This window comes from Neophocaena asiaeorientalis, unplaced genomic scaffold, assembly GCF_003031525.2.
Source record: "Neophocaena asiaeorientalis asiaeorientalis breed wild unplaced genomic scaffold, Neophocaena_asiaeorientalis_V1.1 scaffold156, whole genome shotgun sequence".
Taxonomy (NCBI): Eukaryota; Metazoa; Chordata; class Mammalia; order Artiodactyla; family Phocoenidae; genus Neophocaena; species Neophocaena asiaeorientalis.
Window position 1 is genome coordinate 47,510 of NW_020173773.1, and position 18,731 is coordinate 66,240.

General features: G+C 47.0%; 2 protein-coding genes and 1 non-coding gene across 4 annotated transcripts; 2 read left to right on the forward strand and 1 right to left on the reverse strand.

The window, feature by feature from the left end:
* The first annotated feature begins 284 nt into the window (after window positions 1-284).
* On the forward strand, window positions 285-11,456 carry LOC112403899 (low affinity immunoglobulin gamma Fc region receptor II-like). 2 transcript variants are annotated; one of them, XM_024751625.1, is made up of 5 exons: window positions 290-378; window positions 4,406-4,616; window positions 5,877-5,897; window positions 7,470-7,724; window positions 9,520-11,456. In XM_024751625.1, the coding sequence occupies exons 2-5, from the start codon at window positions 4,505-4,507 to the stop codon at window positions 9,696-9,698; spliced, it is 567 nt and encodes a 188-aa protein (XP_024607393.1). In that variant the 5' UTR covers window positions 290-378; window positions 4,406-4,504; the 3' UTR covers window positions 9,699-11,456. The 2 variants fall into 2 exon arrangements, with proteins under 2 accessions (XP_024607394.1, XP_024607393.1); XM_024751626.1 differs by lacking the exon at window positions 5,877-5,897 and having other exon boundaries at window positions 285-378.
* Window positions 11,457-12,595: 1,139 nt separating this feature from the next.
* HSPA6 (heat shock protein family A (Hsp70) member 6) lies at window positions 12,596-17,391 on the forward strand. The gene is given in 2 exon segments (XM_024751624.1): window positions 12,596-15,557; window positions 15,560-17,391. Coding segments are annotated over 2 exon segments (1,938 nt in total). The 5' UTR covers window positions 12,596-15,206; the 3' UTR covers window positions 17,147-17,391.
* TRNAG-GCC (transfer RNA glycine (anticodon GCC)) lies at window positions 14,408-14,478 on the reverse strand. The gene has a single exon. It is a non-coding gene; the product is annotated as a tRNA-Gly (tRNA).
* Window positions 17,392-18,731: the final 1,340 nt, after the last annotated feature.

Genomic DNA, 18,731 nt, shown 5'->3' on the forward strand with positions numbered 1-18,731 from the left:
AATCAAAGCTTAAGTCAGCCACTTGTATTGCAAAAAAGAAGAAAACTGTCAGGGCTTACACTACAAACCCATATTTCTGCCTGGCCATATTTTGGGGGCCCCAACCTGATGGTTGCCAAGTCAAGTTCTCAACACAAAATGAGACAAACAGAAGAAAATAACTGTCCCTGGGAGAGAAGAATTGATAACCAATATGTACCCCAAAACCAAAATCCAAAAAGCCTGAATTTGGAAAAGAAAGGACAACATGAAATTTTATTTTCCTCTCTTGACCAGGCACTACAGAGATCTGGGAGACCTGACTGTGGTAAGAATTCTCATCCTTCACAGCTTCTGCCAGTTTTTTCAGGATCCCTTCTGGAGGCTCTGGAGCATGAGGTATTTAGAGTGTAGCTCTGGTATCTATCAGAATTTAACAAGGGTTTCCATTAATATTAGTTTTAGTGTCCCCTTGGCTGCTTAAGGGAATAATTGGTAGCAGTTTACCAGAGACTCCCTCAGAGTCTCACCAACCCTGAGAGAGGCCATTTGGTGACCCTCCTTTGAGGGTAGATACAAGGTATCTGTGAGGCCACTAACTTGGCAGACTTTTGTTTACAGTTCTATAGTCTCTTCAGAGTGGAAAGGCAATTCAGACAGCATTAGCAGACTGTGGGTGCTCAGGTAAAGGAGGACAGGGGAGTAGTAGGGGTCACATCAGTCTTATAGTCTTTTGTTTTAGGTACCTCTCGTGTCTTTACTTTCTCATTACCCTTTTGCGATGAATCTTTCAATGAAGCTCTCTGGGACTCTTGAAGCCTTTTGGAGGCATACCAATTAAAATAGGTATCCCATTCTGTTTGTTTGATTTGAGGACTCTTACTTTCAAGTGTACTGTTAAATGAGCCATCTTGTCTAACTGGAAGATTCCCTGTAATGGCCGTTGTCATTCTAGGTTGTCTTAGTAAGATGTTGCCATTTTTGTAGATATCTATAGCTTCTTGGACCGCATTTATCAGACATAAAATAGGCAGGTGTGCCAGAAGGTGGCAAGCTTAATTCTTTGATATTTGAGGGTCCCACTTCTGTAGCTAAGCCTTGGATCTCTTAGAGCCAAATTAATGCCTAATAGGGATGTGCCACCAGATTATGTGGTATTTTTTTTTAACAAATTTATGTATTTATTTACTTTTGGCTGCGTTGGATCTTTGTTGCTGCGTGCGGGCTTTCTCTAGTTGCAGCTAGCGGCTACTTTTTGTTGCGGTGTGTGGGCTTCTAATTGTGGTGGCTTCTCTTGTTGTGGAGCATGGGCTTTAAGTGCGTGGGCTCCAGAAGTTGTGGCACGTGGGCTCAGTAGTTATGGCTTGCAGGCTCCAGAGCACAGGATTAGTAGTTGTGGCACACAGGCTTAGTTGCTCTGTGGCATGTGAGATCTTCCCCGACCAGGGCTTGAACCTGTGTCCCCTACACTGGCAGGTGGATTCTTAACCAGTGTGCTACCAGGGAAGCCCCGATTATGTGGTATTTAACAGTGTAGTTTGTTACATGGAAATTTTCGTGAGGTTGGCATGTGACCACTGTTGATCTAACCCATTCCTTGACCAACTTATCCTAGCCCAGGAGTCAGAGAGTGAGGTGGTAAGCACTTAGTACAGTCCAAATGTATTGTCTTAATTCAAGTCCCCAAGTCCCTCAGCAGTTCATGCTGTGGACTTACCTCAAGCTTTGTGAGTTTCCTAAAGGCTGCCATCATGCTTTCTTTTGCTTCAGGGGCACCCATTATTTTCCCTCATTTAAGTAATTCTCCCTGGTTCAACCAGACTTACTGTTTCTGACTGCTTGAGCACTGTTCCTGAGATCTGTGAGTACCTCCTGAAGGTGCTTACACTGTAGCTGAGATTGGGCATAAACTCAAATGTTGTGGCCTACTAGGTCTCACCATGAAATATCTGAAGTCTCTCACACCCCAAATTTCCACCTAAAAGGATTAGAACAAACAAACTTGAGCTCCAAATGGGAACTAGGTGGAGCTCGATCTAAGAGAAATTACCAGAGATACCGGAGAGCAGCTGGAGAGGTAGCAAACTAAAGTGGCTCTGTAGGAACCTTCACCTTCATCTAGGAGCCAACCCAGGAACCTTCAGTGGCTGTTTTCACATCACACCTCATTGACAATACAGGCTATACCTTGCAAAGATTGCGGGTTCGCTTCCAGACCACAGTAATAAAGACAATATTGCAATAAAATGAGACACTAATGTTTTGGTTTCCCAGCACATATGAAAAGCTATGTTTACACGATACCATAGTCTATGAAGTGTGCAACAGCATCAAGTCTATAAAACAATATACAAACCTTAATTTACGATGACCTTATTGTTGAAAATACCAAAACAATTTCAATAGTAACATCAAAGATCACTGATCACAGATCACCATAACAGATGAAAAAGTTCAAAATATTATGAGAATTACCAATGTGTCACTTTGTGACACAGAGACACGAAGTGAGCCAAAAGCAGTTGGGAAAAATGGTACCGATAGACTTATTCAACGAGGGTTGCCACGAACCTTCAATTTGTAAAAACTGCAATAGCTGCAAAGCGCAGTTAAGTTAGCACAATAAAATGAGATATGCCTGACCTGTCCGATGACAAAACTCAAACAATTTAGTTACAAGATTATTCAAGGGAAAACATGCCATGGATTGAGGTAGTACAGTTCCTCATAAGCAGTGGAGAGCTCTTCCAAGGGATTCCGGCAAAACCAGGTTTTATAGAGCTTTAGAAGAGGCAACGTGCAGACAGGGCATGACTGGCTAGGAGGTTGGGAATTTCCTTATAAGGCTAACATGTTCTGATTTCTAGAGTAAGGTGAGCTAGCGAAAGCTGAGTTGGAGGATTGTGGTTGGTGTATGTTATGTCCCTGGACAGGTTTTTCCTGTTAAGTGCAGGCTGACTTAGGTTTAGATTTATGATGTGGTCTGGTCCACTGGGGTGGCTCCAATGTGTGGGTCCCATTATATAAATTAACCTTTAAAGTGTTACGTCAGCTCACTGAAGTCTTTTCAGTGGTTAAAGAAATTTTTTCACCTAAAAATCAGATAAGGGCTGGAGGTAGATTGGGGGTGGGAGGTGGGGTAGAACGCGGCCAGTAGAAAAGCCTTGGCCAGAGCAGTGGGGCTGTTGAGGTCTCTGAAGACCACAGAGTGTAAGAACAGGTTTCACAATGTCATTCCCTTGAATATTACAGCTTGTTTCCTCAGAGAGCTTTTGGGAGAGAGGCCCCAGCAAAGGGCCCCAAGAGAGATCCCAGAGCAACTCATGTTCTGGGGATGTTGAGGGTGAACAAATGTCGATGAGGATGAGAACAGAAAGCAAAAAAGGGAAACTAGCATTGACTTGATACCCACAATGCACTAGGGACTTTGCTAACACGCAAATTCTCTTTTAATTTTCAAAAACCTTGAGTGCAGTGGTTCTCAACCAGGGGCAATGTTGCCCCCAAGAGAACATTTGCCAATGTCTAGAGACATTTTTATTTTCACAACTAGCGGGTGCCCCTGGCATCTAGTGGGTAGAGGTCAGGGATGCTGCTAAACATCCTACAGTGTATAGGACAGGTCCTCACAATGAGAATTATTTGGCCCCAAATGTCAATAGTACTGAGGCTGAGAAACCCTGCTTGAAGGACAGGCAGGCTAATCTTCATTTATACAGATGAGGAATCTGTAGTTCTGAGAAGCTACCTGTCATTCAAAATGAGACGTACACAGCTCTAAAGCCCTGCTCTTTGACCATGCCATAGTGATAGGAACAGTGATGGGTAAGAAAGATAAAGAACCAGGGCACTAATTGCTGCTCAAAGGTATTTGTTGGAGGAATGAGTACAAGAGTGAACGACAACGGGGATAAGAGGATGGGTGTGATCATCCTATTGCCACTCTGACACACGTCTTTGTCCTTGTTCCACAATCCTCTGTTCCACAAACAGAGTCAGGGTTACGATAATAAAGAAAATCAAATGGTGGGGGCTGGCCTCAGGTCGCTATGCTCGATCTCAGGAGGAGTCTGATGCCAGTGTCTGCGCCTCTAAATAGATGTAGAAGTACGGGGAGTCCGCTGACACACTCTCCTCCAACACCTTTTCTAAGCAGAGAGACAGACAGGAGGTTCTGAGCTGAGTTTGGGTGACCATTTATTCCCCTCTTCCTCCCAGAGGCTGAGCCCAGCTGTGGCCCCAGAGGAAGAGGAGAATCTATTTCCCAGTTTCCACATTTTCTCTGAATTTGGAGTGGGACTGAGCCAGATTGATTCTAGGAAACCCTGAAAGTTCTGGGAGGGAAACGTTGAGACGAAAGAGGGTGGAAGGGGAGGCGCCAATGACAAAAACAACACTTCTTTTCACTTCCTCTTTTGGACTCCAGAATTTGTCTGTTCTCTGGGGTGGAACCTGTCAAGCCTCCAGAGAAGTCTGTGCCTGCTGTGCTGGGCTGTCAGAGGCAACCTCCTTGCTTCAGGAGGTGATGGGGATCCCCACATTCCTAGCCCTCCCTGCTGCCAGGAGTGACCGAGCTGCCTGCACATCCTGCCATCCTTTGGACCACATGCTACTGTGGACGGCTCTGCTATTCCTCGGTGAGGCAGGGTCCCCAGGAGGGGCAGTGGAGCAGGGACAGAGGCAGGCATGCTTTTCTAACTCAGCTGCTGTCACCTCAGTTGGGGCTGAGCCTGGGCAAGGATGAGGGCTGGTGTGGGAAGCACGTCAGGAAAGTCAGGAGGGTGAAGGCAGGCTGATGAAAATCAGATTCTGACAACCTTGCTGGCCTTGGCAAATTATGAAATTGGCAGAGTTTATTTTTTTTAATTAACTTATTTATTTATTTTTGGCTGAGTTGGATCTTTCTTGCTGCTCGCGGGCTTTCTCTAGTTGTGGAGAGCAGGGGCTACTCTTTGTTGTGGTGTGCGGGCTTCTCATTGCGGTGGCTTCTCTTGTTGCAGAGCATGGGCTCTAGGCGTGCGGGCTCAGTAGCTGTGGCGCACGGGCTTAGTTGTTCTGCGGTATGTGGGATCTTCCCGGATCAGGGCTCGAACCCGTGTCCCCTGCATTGGCAGGTGGATCCTTAACCACTGCACCACCAGGGAAGCCCAGTCAGAGTTCATTTTTTTTTTAAGTCTTTTGCCCAATTTCACTGCGCACCGAGGTCCCTGGTGCTCTGCCACCCGCCAGAGCAGAGCCAGCTGCGAGCAAAGTCTAGTGACCTAGACTTGAAGGACTAATGAGTGGCCAAGATGTTTACCTTCCTTAGAAATTGTGTTTCATTGGGACCGTGTCTTAGGCGGGAGGGCTAATGCTGTCTTAGGCCAATAGGAGGTGGGGGGAAGCAATAAAACACATGGTTGGGGGCAGTGGCTGTTCTCTTTGCCCCTGAAACCACTTCAGGCAGCAGAAGCCTATTCTCTTTATGTGAAAGGAGATTCCCCTGGGCAAAAGCACAGGAGGGTCTGGGTTATCCAGGGGATGGGGATCACAGAATACATAAGCCAGGCAATTCTAGAATCAGTTGTGGGACCAGAGGAATCGTGCATGCCTCCTTGCACTGCAGACAGAAGTGAAGAAAAGACCAAGCGCAGCAGAGCAAATTTACTAAAGTGTCACAATGGCAATTTAGTCTTTCTGAATATGGAGACAGTAAATTTATAGAGATACCAATCTGGCCCCTGTGTGGTAATTTCATTAACACACAGCTGAACAAGTAAAGACATGGGAACCCAGGTGGAACGTAATGCAGACAGAGGCTGGCAAGAGAGTTAAGGGGATTTGCAAGGAGGTGATTATTTATAATGATGGATCATCATATCTAAACACCAGGCTGATCTTTGCTTTCTCTTTTACAGCTCCTGTTGTTGGGAAACCTGGTAACTGCTCACCACATCCTCTCCCTCCCCCAGCTACCCTCTCTCTCTGCTCCCTGCACCCTGTCTGTCCTGCAATCCAGGACCGAGGTAGAGCCAGGAAAGAGTAATTGCTCCCACTAGATGCCCTGCCCCACCCCCTGCTATGTCCTCCCCTTTCCTTCCTCCCAGGGAAGCCGGGGATGCACAGCCATGGGGCACAGGTGCCTCAGCCCTTATGCTTCTGTTACGGTGAGACCTCACAGATTCTGTCACAGAATATAACTGTCCTCTGTCTCAGTCGCCTTCCTCTTTCCAAACTAAATCACAAGCCCAGGCCATTTTAGTTTCAGTTGCATACAAAATCACATGATCTGCTTATGTTATCCCCATAACATATCTGACACGTTAGTTCATTTGCTCTGCTGCTGTTGTATTTTCCTCACTTTACGTCTGCATTGATAAATCTTTTACTCTTCATGTATCTGTAGGCTTCAGGGCCTGTTCCCCTGGACACAAATAGGAGATACCGCCAGTTCTGGTGGGATGAACACGGCTGGGCACTGCTTTCTCTGCACCACTAACCTCTCCACCTCCCAGGACTGGTAGTGGGATGGGGCTCTACATGGGCCACTGAACGCAGGGCTCCCTAGACTGGCCTGCCAGCCTTTCTCCTCTTTCTTATTCTTCTGAGGCCACAGAGACTCCTCTGTGCTTGGGTGTCAGGACAGGTCTATTCTAAAGGAGAAACAATGGGGACTTCCCTGGTGGTCCAGTGGTAAAGAATCTGCCTTACAATGCTGGGGACGCAGGTTCGATCCCTGGTCAGGGAACTAAGCCCGTTCCTCAACTGGAACCCCCGGGCCACAAACTACAGAGCCTGCGCGTCACAACTAGAGAAGAGAAAACTCACACGCCATAACTAGAAAGAAGCCCGTTCACCACAAGGAAAGATCCCGCACCGCAACGAAGATCTCTCATGCCACAACTAAGACCCGACACAGCCGAAAAATAGATAAATGAATAAAGCCTTTGTGTTGTTGATCTGACTCCTTCCATTCTTTTTTTTTAACGTATTTATTTCTTTTTACTTAGAAATAAATACATCTTAAACAAAAAGAATGGAAAAAGTCAGAACAGAAACGTGGTGTCTGACTCTCAGCCTGGCACCTCCACCAGATGTCCCCATTTGTCTTCTTCCAGCTGTGGAGAGAGTTTATCCACTAGTGTCCAAATGCCTCAGCTTACAGGGGAGGAAAGTGATTCCCCAAAGGATGTATGTGTAGTGTGTGTGTGTGTGTGTGTGTGTGTGTGTGCGCGCGTGTGTGTTTGCTTGCCCCCTCTCCCATTCCCCTACCTCTTGTCCTCTCCCCTGGGGAGGAGGCAAGCTCCCTGAGAGAACCTGGGTTCCTGGGGGCCCCTGTTTGGGCTGCATGAGTTGGAGGAACTGCCTTTGGTTGCACAAGAGTTCTGGGTTGGGTTCCTCTCTTGATGTCTCCAGCATGGCCACGGTTTTCCATCATCTGAGATTTGGGGTCTGCTTAGGCCCTTGGGGTCCCTTTCCTCACGCTGCCTTCTCTCTCTGCCCCTCGGCAGGTCTCCCGAAGGCTGTGGTGAACATTCAGCCTGCGTGGATCAATGTGCTCAAGGAGGATTACGTGACGCTGATGTGTCAGGCGACCAACCTGTGTGAAGGCAACCTCACCCTGTGGTTCCATAATGGGAGCTTCATCCAGAGCCAGAACCAGTCCAGCTATAGCTTTAAGGCCAGCAGCAATGACAGCGGAGACTACAGGTGTCAGAGAGAGCAGACCAGCCTCAGCGACCCTGTGCATCTGTATGTGACTTCCGGTCAGTGGAGGAAGGCCTGGGAGAGTCTGGGAGAACAAGGATAGAAGAAACCTGCTTACATGGCAGAGGTTTTACCAAACATGGACCCTGCTGCAGCTCCTCTGCCATCACCCATGCTGAGATCCAGGGCAAGTGCCACAGGGGTCAAGAGGACTCTAGCTGCGGTTCAGAGAATTCCAGTCATGGTAAAGAACTCTCTCCAATGTCCCTGGGCCTTTATCGGTGAGAGCTGGACATGGGGAATGTGACCCAGGAACCTCCATACAGCTGTGCCTACACCAGCATTCATGGCATCAACCCTGTGTTCCTGTCCAGTAATCTTAGCCACTGGAGTGCAGAGGAGGTGTATGAGTTTATTGCTTCTCTACAAGGCTTCCAGGAGATTGCAGGGGAGTTTTGTTCCCAGGAGATGGATGGAAAGGCCCTCTTTTGACTTAAGGAACACCTCGTGAGTGCCGTGAACATGAAGCTGGGCCCTGCCCTCAAGATCTGCACCAAGAGATTGTCCTCAAGGAGAACTAAGGTGGCCCTCGTGCACAAACCAGCCTAAGGCTGACACTTCCACTGTCCAGGTTACAACCTGGTACCAGTAGAGACTTTGCTGAGACGAAAGTGCTGTTCCAATGATGTGCACCTTCAGTAGAGGGGATTACCCAGACAGGGAGGAAGCCTGTGACCATCACTGTGCAAGGTGGGAACCAATGCTGTTCAAGGAGCTTTACACCTTGGAAGGATAGGTACTTAGAGGATTACTGTTCTTTTTTGTACTTCAGAACCTTTGTTCTCACGAGTATGCCTGTTTAACATCAATAGGAAAGTTCTAGCTTGACCTAATTGCTGTGTGAATTTGCAGCTCTGTTCCAGCTCATTTCTCAGGGATTATAGAAATGGGTGTCCTTCATTTGGAGTTTTAACTCTTAGGGGACAGAAGCCACCTTTTCATCCTCCATATCCTTCCACCAGACATTGCCGCTCTCCCTCTTTTCCACCTTATTCAAACCACTTTATCATATGTCCCTGTAGGTGTCTTATGCTTGCTTGTGTCTCCCTACTGAACCTCTTAGCCTAGGCTCAAATCTTAGCTCAAAGTGGCCACGTTGGCATGAGAATCTCTCTCTACGTACAAAGAAAGAGGCTTCTGCCTGTTCTTGAGAAATTGTACATTGTGGGATCCATATCATACCCTTTCAGACAGCATCACAAGCTATTTATGCCAGACTAATGTTGGTTAGTGAATACCCAGTCCTGGGCTCAGAGGAAGTGGTGAGTGAAGATGTGTTGATGTGGTGTGTGGATTCCTTAGTTCAATGTTTCCCAAAGGCTGTTCCCCAATCACATAACTCCTTGAGAGGGCTTTCAGAATGAAGGGTTCTGTGATCAAATTCATGCAGAACACACTACATACTCTGTTCCTCTCCTTTTATATTCATAATTCAGATTAAAGGCTTCAAGAAGTCCTGTCTTAAAGGAAACTTTTAAACTAAGTTTCATAAGGCATTTGCTAAACCCAGGTAACCACAAAACCTTTTTTCTTTATAGCTCTATTAATGTCCTTCAGAACAGATGTGTTTGAGGTCATCCTTTGGGAAATGCTGATCCAGTGCTTTATCTGGAAAGGCAGAGAGATGAAGGATAGATCCTCTGAAGCCTTCCGGGGTTAGCTGTCTGCTCTTGGCTTTCGCCTCAGCCTTTGGCTTGGGTGACTTCAAGGCTCCTCAATGGGGACCTGAACGTTTATTCCAAATTTCTGTCTTAACAGCTGTCATTTTTCCCATCCCTCTGCCTCTCCTATTAGGTCCGGCAATTCTACTCATCTTTCCACCTTGGTATCAAATCACTTTCTGCCTGGTGATGGCGCTCCTTTTTGCAGTGGATACAGAGCTGTATTTTTCTGTGCAGAGAGACCTTCAAAGCTCAGCGGGAGACTGGAAGAACTGCAAAGTCAGATGGAGTCAAGGCCCTCAGGATAAATGACCCCTCATCCCACGCGTAACAGCAGTGGCAGCAGCATCTCTTCAGGCCATAACTTTCCTCTTCCCCTGGCCCCACCTTGGCAGCAACGATCTCCAGAGCTAAAATCCTAATAGGCCCTACCTTCACTGATTTCCCTAAGGCCAAAGCACAGTCACAGCCCACCCAGCTCTACAAGGACTCAGAGCAAATGTGTTTTCACAGATCCTTGACAGAGGTTCCTCAAATATATGAAATCTCAGGAAATCCTGCTTCTACTCGCAAAATAAATCCAACAATCCGACCACTTCTCAGTACTCTACTACTAGCATCTTGGTCCAAGCCACCATCGTCTCACTTGAAATACTGCAGTAGCCTCCTGACTGCTCTCCCTGCACTCACCCATGACACCTGACAGTCCATTCTCACCATAACAGCCAATGTGTGTTGTATCTGTCACGTCTTTTCTTGAAGCCGTGCAGTAGCTTCCCTCTTGCATTTAAAGTAACAGCTAAAGCCTTTGTAATGTTCTACAAGGCACTACATTATCTTGTTCCTCAGTGCCTCTCTAACCTCATTTACTGCTCTCCCTTTGCTTCCTTGAACTCTTCAATTATACTTCTGCTACAGGTTTATATGTTATTTACTGTCTCTGAAATGTTCATTCTTACAGATATCTACATCATGCTTCATCATGGTCTTTACTCAAATATCATGTTACCAGTGAGGTCTCCTTGATCATTCGGTATAACCCCACTCCTCCACCATCTCCTAATCCCGCTCTCCTTTATTTTCCCCATTGTACTCATCACCAACTGGAGTACCATATGTTCACTTGTTTAATTGTTTACTGCTGTATTTTTCCCCTATTGTATGTATCACCAACTGACTACCCCCTCTCCCATGAGAATATGCTCCAGGAGAGCAGGGCCTTTGTCTGTTTTGTTCACTACCATATACTTAGAGTCAAGGTCAATGTCTGGCACTTGATAAAGCACTCAATACATATTTGTGGAATGAGTAAATTCTTTAGCATTTGAAATTAGAGACATTTTTAGGTACATCTACTCCATCTTCCCAGAGGCAGAGGTCCCATTCAATACTATTGAACACCCTATTAGATACTACCCAATATATACCACTAGTACATACATTTCAGCTTTGAATATATTTGCCTAAACTCAGTATTATTTACTTTTACCCATCACATCTTTTAAAGTAGTATATCAGTTGGACCTACTCCCCTTTAATTGAATTGACTTCCTAAGCCTGTAGAGTAGCATTGTGAAAAGCATACTGAAAAGAGAGCCAAACAACCTGGATTTGTGTTTCATTTCTACATTTGCTAGCTGGTTTGTCTTGAAGAATTCATTCAACTATTTTCTGAATTAGATTCTTCTTCTGTAAAATGGTAATATCTTTATCTCCCTCCCCAGGGATATCGTGTGAGGTTAAAGTGTAGCAACATATATGGAAGCATAATGTCTTTGGAACATAATAGGCGTTTAATAAATGCTCATGGAACCTGATGTCTTTGGAGCACACTATTTGGCTGGCATTTTCCCCTTAAATAGATAAGATTGCTTTTACTATAGTAACTGAAAAAAAAGGTAAGAAGGTCTAAGGTGGTGTGGTGGTAGACTAGAAGGTAGAACTGAGTGAGTTACATTTTTGTGGCTAGTCACATCAGAAAAAAAAAAAATGGGGATAATCCTATTTGACCAGTTGTAGCCAGTATATTAAGCTCATATGCTGTAAAAATACAATCTCAGTGGCATAAAACATCAAAGGTTTATTTCTCATTCATTTTCTGCTTCCAGTCTTCCTGAAAGACTCCCCAGGAAGCTGTCTTTCATGGGATGGCTCAGGTTTATACTTCCATTTCAACACCAGCTACCACACATTGCCAAGGAAGACAAAGAGAACAGTGGCAGTTAGGATGGTAATTAAATGCCCTCTGCCCAGAAGTAACATATCACACATACTTCAATTTCATTGATCAAAACAAATCATATGACCTGATCTCAAGAGGCATGGAACTGCAATCCCTTTCTGAGGCTAGAAGGAGGAGAATCATAAACATTGGTGAGCATCATCAATGTCTATCACACTAACATTTCTTACTGTACCACTGTGAGGGGTAAAAATGAATAAAGTATATATGGCGCTGTCTGATAGACACAGCAGATCACTCCTCTTTTTCTTATTAACAGAAGCAGGATTTATTTGGGTATAGAGCAGGTACATAGTTTAGGGGAAACAGGAATCCCCTTTTGCTCCTGGATGAAATCAGAGATTTTTAAAGCTAGAAAGTGTCAGAAATGATGAAATTCAATCTTGTCATCTTAAAATTGAGAAAGGTATAGCCCAGATGGTTGAAATGACTTGTTCAAGGATGTACAGATAGTTGGTATCACAGATCTTTATATATAGTGGATCATACTATACATTTTGTTCTACAACTTGCTTTTTGTGCTCAGTTTTGAGTCAAGAGCATCCCTCCACAATGACCCTTTTTTTTTTTTTTTTGCGGTACATGGGCCTCTCACTGTTGTGGCCTCTTCCATTGCGGAGCACAGGCTCTGGACGCGCAGGCTCAGCGGCCATGGCTCACGGGCCCAGCCGGTCCGCGGCATGTGGGATCTTCCCAGACTGGGGTACGAACCCGTGTCCCCTACATCGGCAGACGGACTCTCAACCACTGCGCCACCAGGGAAGCCCCACAATGGCCTTTTAAGTCATCACTTGAACGTCTCTTCTACTTTAAAAAAAATAATTTTATTTATTTATTTTTGGCCGCATTGGATCTTCGTTGCTGCGCGCGGACTTTCTCTAGTTGCGGTGAGCATGTGCTACTCTTCGTCGTGGTGCGTGGGCTTCTCATTGCAGTGGCTTCTCTTGTTGGAGAGCTCAGGCTGTAGGCACACAGGCTTAGTTGCTCCGTGGCATGTAAGATCTTCGTGGACGAGGGATCAAACCCGTGTGCCCTGCATTTGCAGGCAGATTCTCAACCACTGCACCACCAGGGAAATCCCTGTTCTACTTTTAAAGACACTCAATCTAAGTTACTAAACATAAGTGGATATGTTTAAGTGTATGTGTAAAATTTGCATTGCATAATAAGCTTCTCTATTATGAATTAAAAAATAAAGTGAATGACATTGGAAGCATGCCTGTGTGATGCTGTGGCTAGGTAAAGAGGTGCTTGCTTTAGGGCTATACCTGGAACTCTTGGGGGTAGATGTGCAGGTGGGGTTTTGAGGCTGCTGAGGGCTGGGAGAGAAGGTTGGAGTAGCTCGACAAGGCAGTCCCTGAACAGTCCAGGGCACAGACCCCAGGCCAGGCCACCTTTTCCTTTCTGAAGTGAGCACCCTTTTCTTGCAGGCTCTTGCCTAAAATTCCTAACTTTGACACGCAGGCCTGGGCAGCCTAAACACTGAAAGTGAATGAATTTAAAGCTGACAGCTTCTCTCCCTCCTGGGCTATAAAACAGGTTGATATGATTTTCCACCATGGAAGTCACTCATCGCATATGTCTTCAAACATTCCCTTTTTTCCAGTCCAGAAGTGGGACTGACATCTGCATCCTGACTCCCTCCTCCCTCTTCAAAGGCCCTGAAGCATTCCAACGAGTTCTGAGCCATCTGAGGAGAAAAGACCCACTTACAGAGCAAAGGTTTTTAGTTCCTCTTTTTAAAAATTAGGAGTTGCCTTTGAATCGGGTGAATAATAATATATTATGTAATAGTTGAAGCTACTAGAGTTTAACATTAGAATGTATCATGTTCCCCTGGGTACTGTGCTCTTAGTATAGTGGTGACTATCCCTGTCTGTCATGCAGGAAACCAGAGTTCCTTCCCCCATGGGGAGGTTATAGAGAACATTTGCTTCTCTTTCCTCCATTTCCATCCTCATGTCTCCAAAAAGTCTCCTTCTTTTGGCTTTTTGGGAGTCCACGCCAAATAGAAACACCAAAAAATTCAAATGGGATATTCTGGATTAAGGAAAGTGAGACATAGCAAAGACTCACTTTGCAAGGCCATAGCACTGATGGGAACAAATGTGGCTTTACTGACCAGTGAACTCATCTCCTCCCCTGGCCTTCAGGGCAGAGGATGGACTGCAGCCTCCAGGAATTTACTCCCTACATCCGTCCTGGGCTCTGGCTGAGAACCCGTCCAGGCCTCAGAGAAAAACGCACACTGTGCCTTTCCAACCGGCCCCTTGGGACGATGCTCCTTGGAGGCACTGGCCCAGGGAGGAGGCACAACCACAGGAGGGACATTTTCACCACAGTTCATCCATCCACATGCTCCTTCCTCCTGTGCTGTGTTCTCTCCAGGGCTGGGTGGAGAGGTCATGCCTGGGTCCCCAAGCCACAACACCAGGTTCCGGCTCCTCTCAGGAATGCGACTTGGCAAAGGAGCAAAAACCAAACGAACCCAGCCTTCAACTAACTGGTTTTGTTTATTTCAGTGTCACAAATCCTAGACTAGAAAAAGTCTTAACATATACACACTACTATATGTAAAATAGATAACTAATAAGGATCTAGGTAACTCTTCTCAGTACTCTGTAAATGACCTATATGGGAAAAGAATCTAAAAAAAGACTGGATATATTTATAAGTGATTCACTTTGCTGTACAGCGGAAACTAATGCAACATTTTAAATCAACTGTACTCCAATAAAAATTTTTTAAAATTAGAACAGCCTGGAAGAAAGAAACACAGTGCATTGGCCGGGAATCGAACCCGGGCCTCCCGCGTGGCAGGCGAGAATTCTACCACTGAACCACCAATGCCCCTGGCGGTAACGCGAGTGAGAGCGCCATCTCTTAAAGTCATCTCTAGCCCTAGTTTCATTCCAGAACACAAATCGGGCCACGCCTCTTAGCCACAGTTTCAAAAACACTGCCTTTAGGTTTCAAAACAACAACAACAACATAATAATTAAGACTTAAGAAAAAAAACTACCATTTAAACCCCTGCCTCGAGGCCATGGCTCTATTCGCATGGTGACAAGCTTTCCGGCTTTTCTCGAGCCGCTGGACTCTGATCAGCCCTCTTCAACCACCCAGAGAAAGAACTGTTTTCTTAAGAAGTTTTTGCTTTACCTGAATTCTGCCCCAACCGCTCGCCCTTTGAACAAGGCGGGAGAAGCTGGAACTTTCTCTGCAGCTCTGAGTCTGACGCAGCTGGGGCCGCCCCTCCTTGCACGGCCCGATCCGCCCGAACCTTATCCCGGAGTCAGCCCGGCGCCTCCTGGGCTGTCAGCCGGAGCGGGGGGCCGGGCGTCTCTGGGCTCGCCGCGAAGGCGCTGGAAGGTTCGCGTCGGCGGGGGCGTGGGTATGGCGGGCCTCCGGCAACCGGATAAAAACCTCGTGGAAGCGGAGCCGAGCAGATCCGAGCTGGGCAGGCAGGAGAGCCGCACCGCTGAGCGCACCTCCACGGCTGAGCCGCTCGAAGTGCCGCAGACTCCTGCATTTGAATCGGTATCACACTCGTCCCAGAAGAGCGAGAAGCCACAGCCATGTCCGCTGCAAGGGAAGTGGCCATAGGCATCGACCTGGGCACCACATACTCATGCGTGGGCATGTTCCAGCAAGGCCGGGTGGAGATCCTCGCCGACGACCAGGGCAACCGCACCACCCCCAGCTACTTGACTTTCACCGACACCGAGCGTCGGGTGGGCGATGCGGCCAAGACCCAGGCGGATCTGAACCCACACAACACAGTGTTCCACACCAAGTGACTGATCGGGCGCAAGTTCGCAGACCCCACTGTGCAGTCGGACATGAAGTACTGGCCCTTCCAGGTGGTGAGCGAGGGCAGCAAGCCCAAGGTGCGCGTGTCCTACCGCGGGGAGGACAAGGCGTTCTACACCCCGAGGAGATCTCGTCCATGGTGCGGAGCAAGATGGAGACAGCGGAGGCGTACCTGGGCCAGCCCCTGAGGCACGCTGTAATCACGGTGCCCTCCTACTTCAGCGACTCCCAGCGTCAGGCCACCAAGGACGCGGGTGCCATCGCGGTGCTCAACACGCTGAGGATCATCAACCAGCCCACGGCGGCTGTCACGGCCTATGGCGTGGACCGGCAGGGCGCCGGAGAGCGCAACGTGCTCATTTTCGACTTGGGTGGGGGCACCTTCCACGTGTCGGTCCTCATCATCGACGCCGGTGTCTTTGAGGTGAAGGCCACGGCTGGAGACACTCATGTGGGTGGAGAGGACGTCGACAACTGGCTGGTGAACCGCTTCGTGGAGGAGTTCCGGCGGAAGCACGGGAAGGACTTGAGCAGGAACAAGCGGGCCCTGCGCAGGCTCTGCACAGCCTCCGAGCGCGCCAAGCGCACCCTGCTCTCCAGCACCCAGGCCACTCTGGAGATCGATTCCCTGTTTGAGGGCGTAGACTTCTACACTTCCTTCACTCGAGCCCGCTTTGAAGAACTGTGCTCGGACCTCTTCTGCAGCACCCTGGAGCCGCTGGAGAAGGCCCTAAGGGGTGCCAAGCTGCACAAGGCCCAGATCTGTGACACTGTCCTAGTGGGTGGCTCTACCCGCATCCCCAAGGTACAAAAATTCCTGCAGGACTTCTTCAATGGCAGGGAGCTGAACAAGAGCATCGACCCGTATGAGGCTGTGGCTTATGGGGCTGCTGTGCAGGCAGCAGTGTTGATGGGGGACAAATGTGAGAAGGTACAGGATCTCCTGCTGCTGGATGTGGCTCCCCTGTCCCTGGGGCTGGAGACAGCTGGTGGGGTGATGACTACGCTGAGCCAGAGGAATGCCACCATCCCGACCAAGCAGACCCACACTTTCACTACCTATTCAGACAACCAGCCTGGGGTCCTGATCCAGGTGTATGAGGGTGAGAGGACCATGACTAGGGACAACCACCTGCTGGGATGCTTTGAGCTCAGTGGCATCCCTCCTGCCCCACGTGGAGTCCCCCAGATCGAGGTGACTTTTGACATTGATGCCGGTGGCATCCTGAGTGTGACAGCCACTGACAGGAGCACAGGCAAAGCTAACAAGATCACCATCACCAATGACAAGGGCCGGCTGAGCAAGGAGGAAGTGGGGAAGATGGTTTGTGAGGCTGAACAGTACAAGGATGTTCAGGATGAAGATGAGGCCCAGAGGGACAGGGTGGCTGCCAAAAACTCTCTGGAGGCCTATGTCTTCCATGTGAAGAGCTCTTTGCAAGAGGAGAGACTTAGAGACAAGATTCCTGAAGAGGACGGGTACAAAGTACAAGACAAGTGTCAGGAAGTCCTTGCTTGGCTGGAGCACAACCGGTTGGCAGAGAAAGAGGAATATGTGCATCAGAAGGGGGAGCTGGAGCATATCTGTCACCCCGTCTTCTCCAGGCCCTACGGGGGGCCTGGTGTCCCTGGCGGTAGCAGTTGTGGATCTCAAGCCCGACAGGGAACCCCCAGTACTGGCCCTGTCATTGAGGAAGTCAATTAAATGGCCCCTCCTGGCAAGGCAGCTGTGACTGTAAGGGCTGGGCTTGTGGACTTTCTAGACTGTCTACTATGATCCTGCCTATCTTGAGGGGTGGGAGTGGAGGAGAACCTTGCCCCAAACAGGGAGTTTTATTGGTCAGTATGTTTTATAACTGAGGTATTTGCCAGTTGACTTTTAAAAAATCTTCTTCTCCTACTTCAGACAAGCAGAAGTAATCATTATGAACATTTGTGTGGCACTTTATCACTGCTTTTCTCTACATTTAATGTATTTTGTTACTTGCATGTATGGATTTTGTTATGTGAAATAAAAGAACTAAATAAACTTTTAACGTTTCTTCTTAGTTTTCATTCTATCCAATTAAGTAGATGAAGGGGCAGGGCTATCAGAAGCAGAAAATGTTGGGGTGGGTGCTGAAGGAGGGATGGGAAGAAAATTCATGAGGCTGTGTGCATGATTTCTATAAGGGAAAACAAGATAAGAGGAAGAGTTTGAGGCAGGCACATTGAGATAGTATTGAAATGAGGTCAGACAGGAGAGAATTGTGACACTGTGTTGAAAGAAGGAGGGAGGTGGAGCTGGAAAAGCAGACAATGAAGAGAAACGTAAGCCCTAGCAAGACCCTAAAATAAAAATTCTGTATTAGGAGCCCAGTTTAGTTTGTCAGTCTGTGTGTGCTAACACACTGCCAAAGAGTTTATATGCTAATTATCTGCCTCTAATAATGTGACCTTATTCATTGTTCATTAGAGAGCAGACCCCAAGTCTTGGACTCTGGGGAATATGTTAGACTAAGAGGGTAAGTCTAGTGGTGTAATTAAAGTTATTATTATCTTATCTATGTGAGAGAAATAGCATGGCCCCATCTGCTTTCTGCTGATGAGTGCTAGGATGATGATGATGATGACAACGGCAGTTGTGTAGCAAAATGGCTATATTGGAACCAGAAGGCTTAGGTTTTCAGTGCTGTTACTTTATCTACTCCGCAAGTTAAACTCTCTGAGCTTCAGTTTTCCCTTCTATGTAATGGGGATGATGATGAAATAGTACCTCAGAATTGTTATAAGGGTACAATTAACTAAATATGTGAGGAGTGAAGAAGAATGGTAGGCATATAGTATATGAGCAACAACTATTAGCTATCACTAATTATTATTAATTGATTGTCACCTATGTACCAGGTACTTGATTATACAATGTAATCATCACAGCAACATCACCTTTTGAAGGTGAGGATCTGGAGGTTAAAAGACATTAAACGATTACTCAAGGGCCATAGCTATTAAGTCGGGGAAGGGGGGTGTTGGGGGGAGTTGGAATTAAGAGCCCTGTCCTACCTGATTCTAGAGCCCGTACATTGTCACCTCACAAACAGGCCGTAACTCCACTTATTATCAGATCTTCACCTAGATGTTGTGAAATTGTACATATTATTCCTTTAGAACACAGTTGGATGCTGAGCCCTGAGAGAAAAAGTATACTTTATTGTATATTTACATTATCCATTAAGTGAATATGTGTTTTTTATAGCAAGTGACTAAACCTGAGAAATACCCTAAGGCTCAACTCTATTGCCAGTTAAATG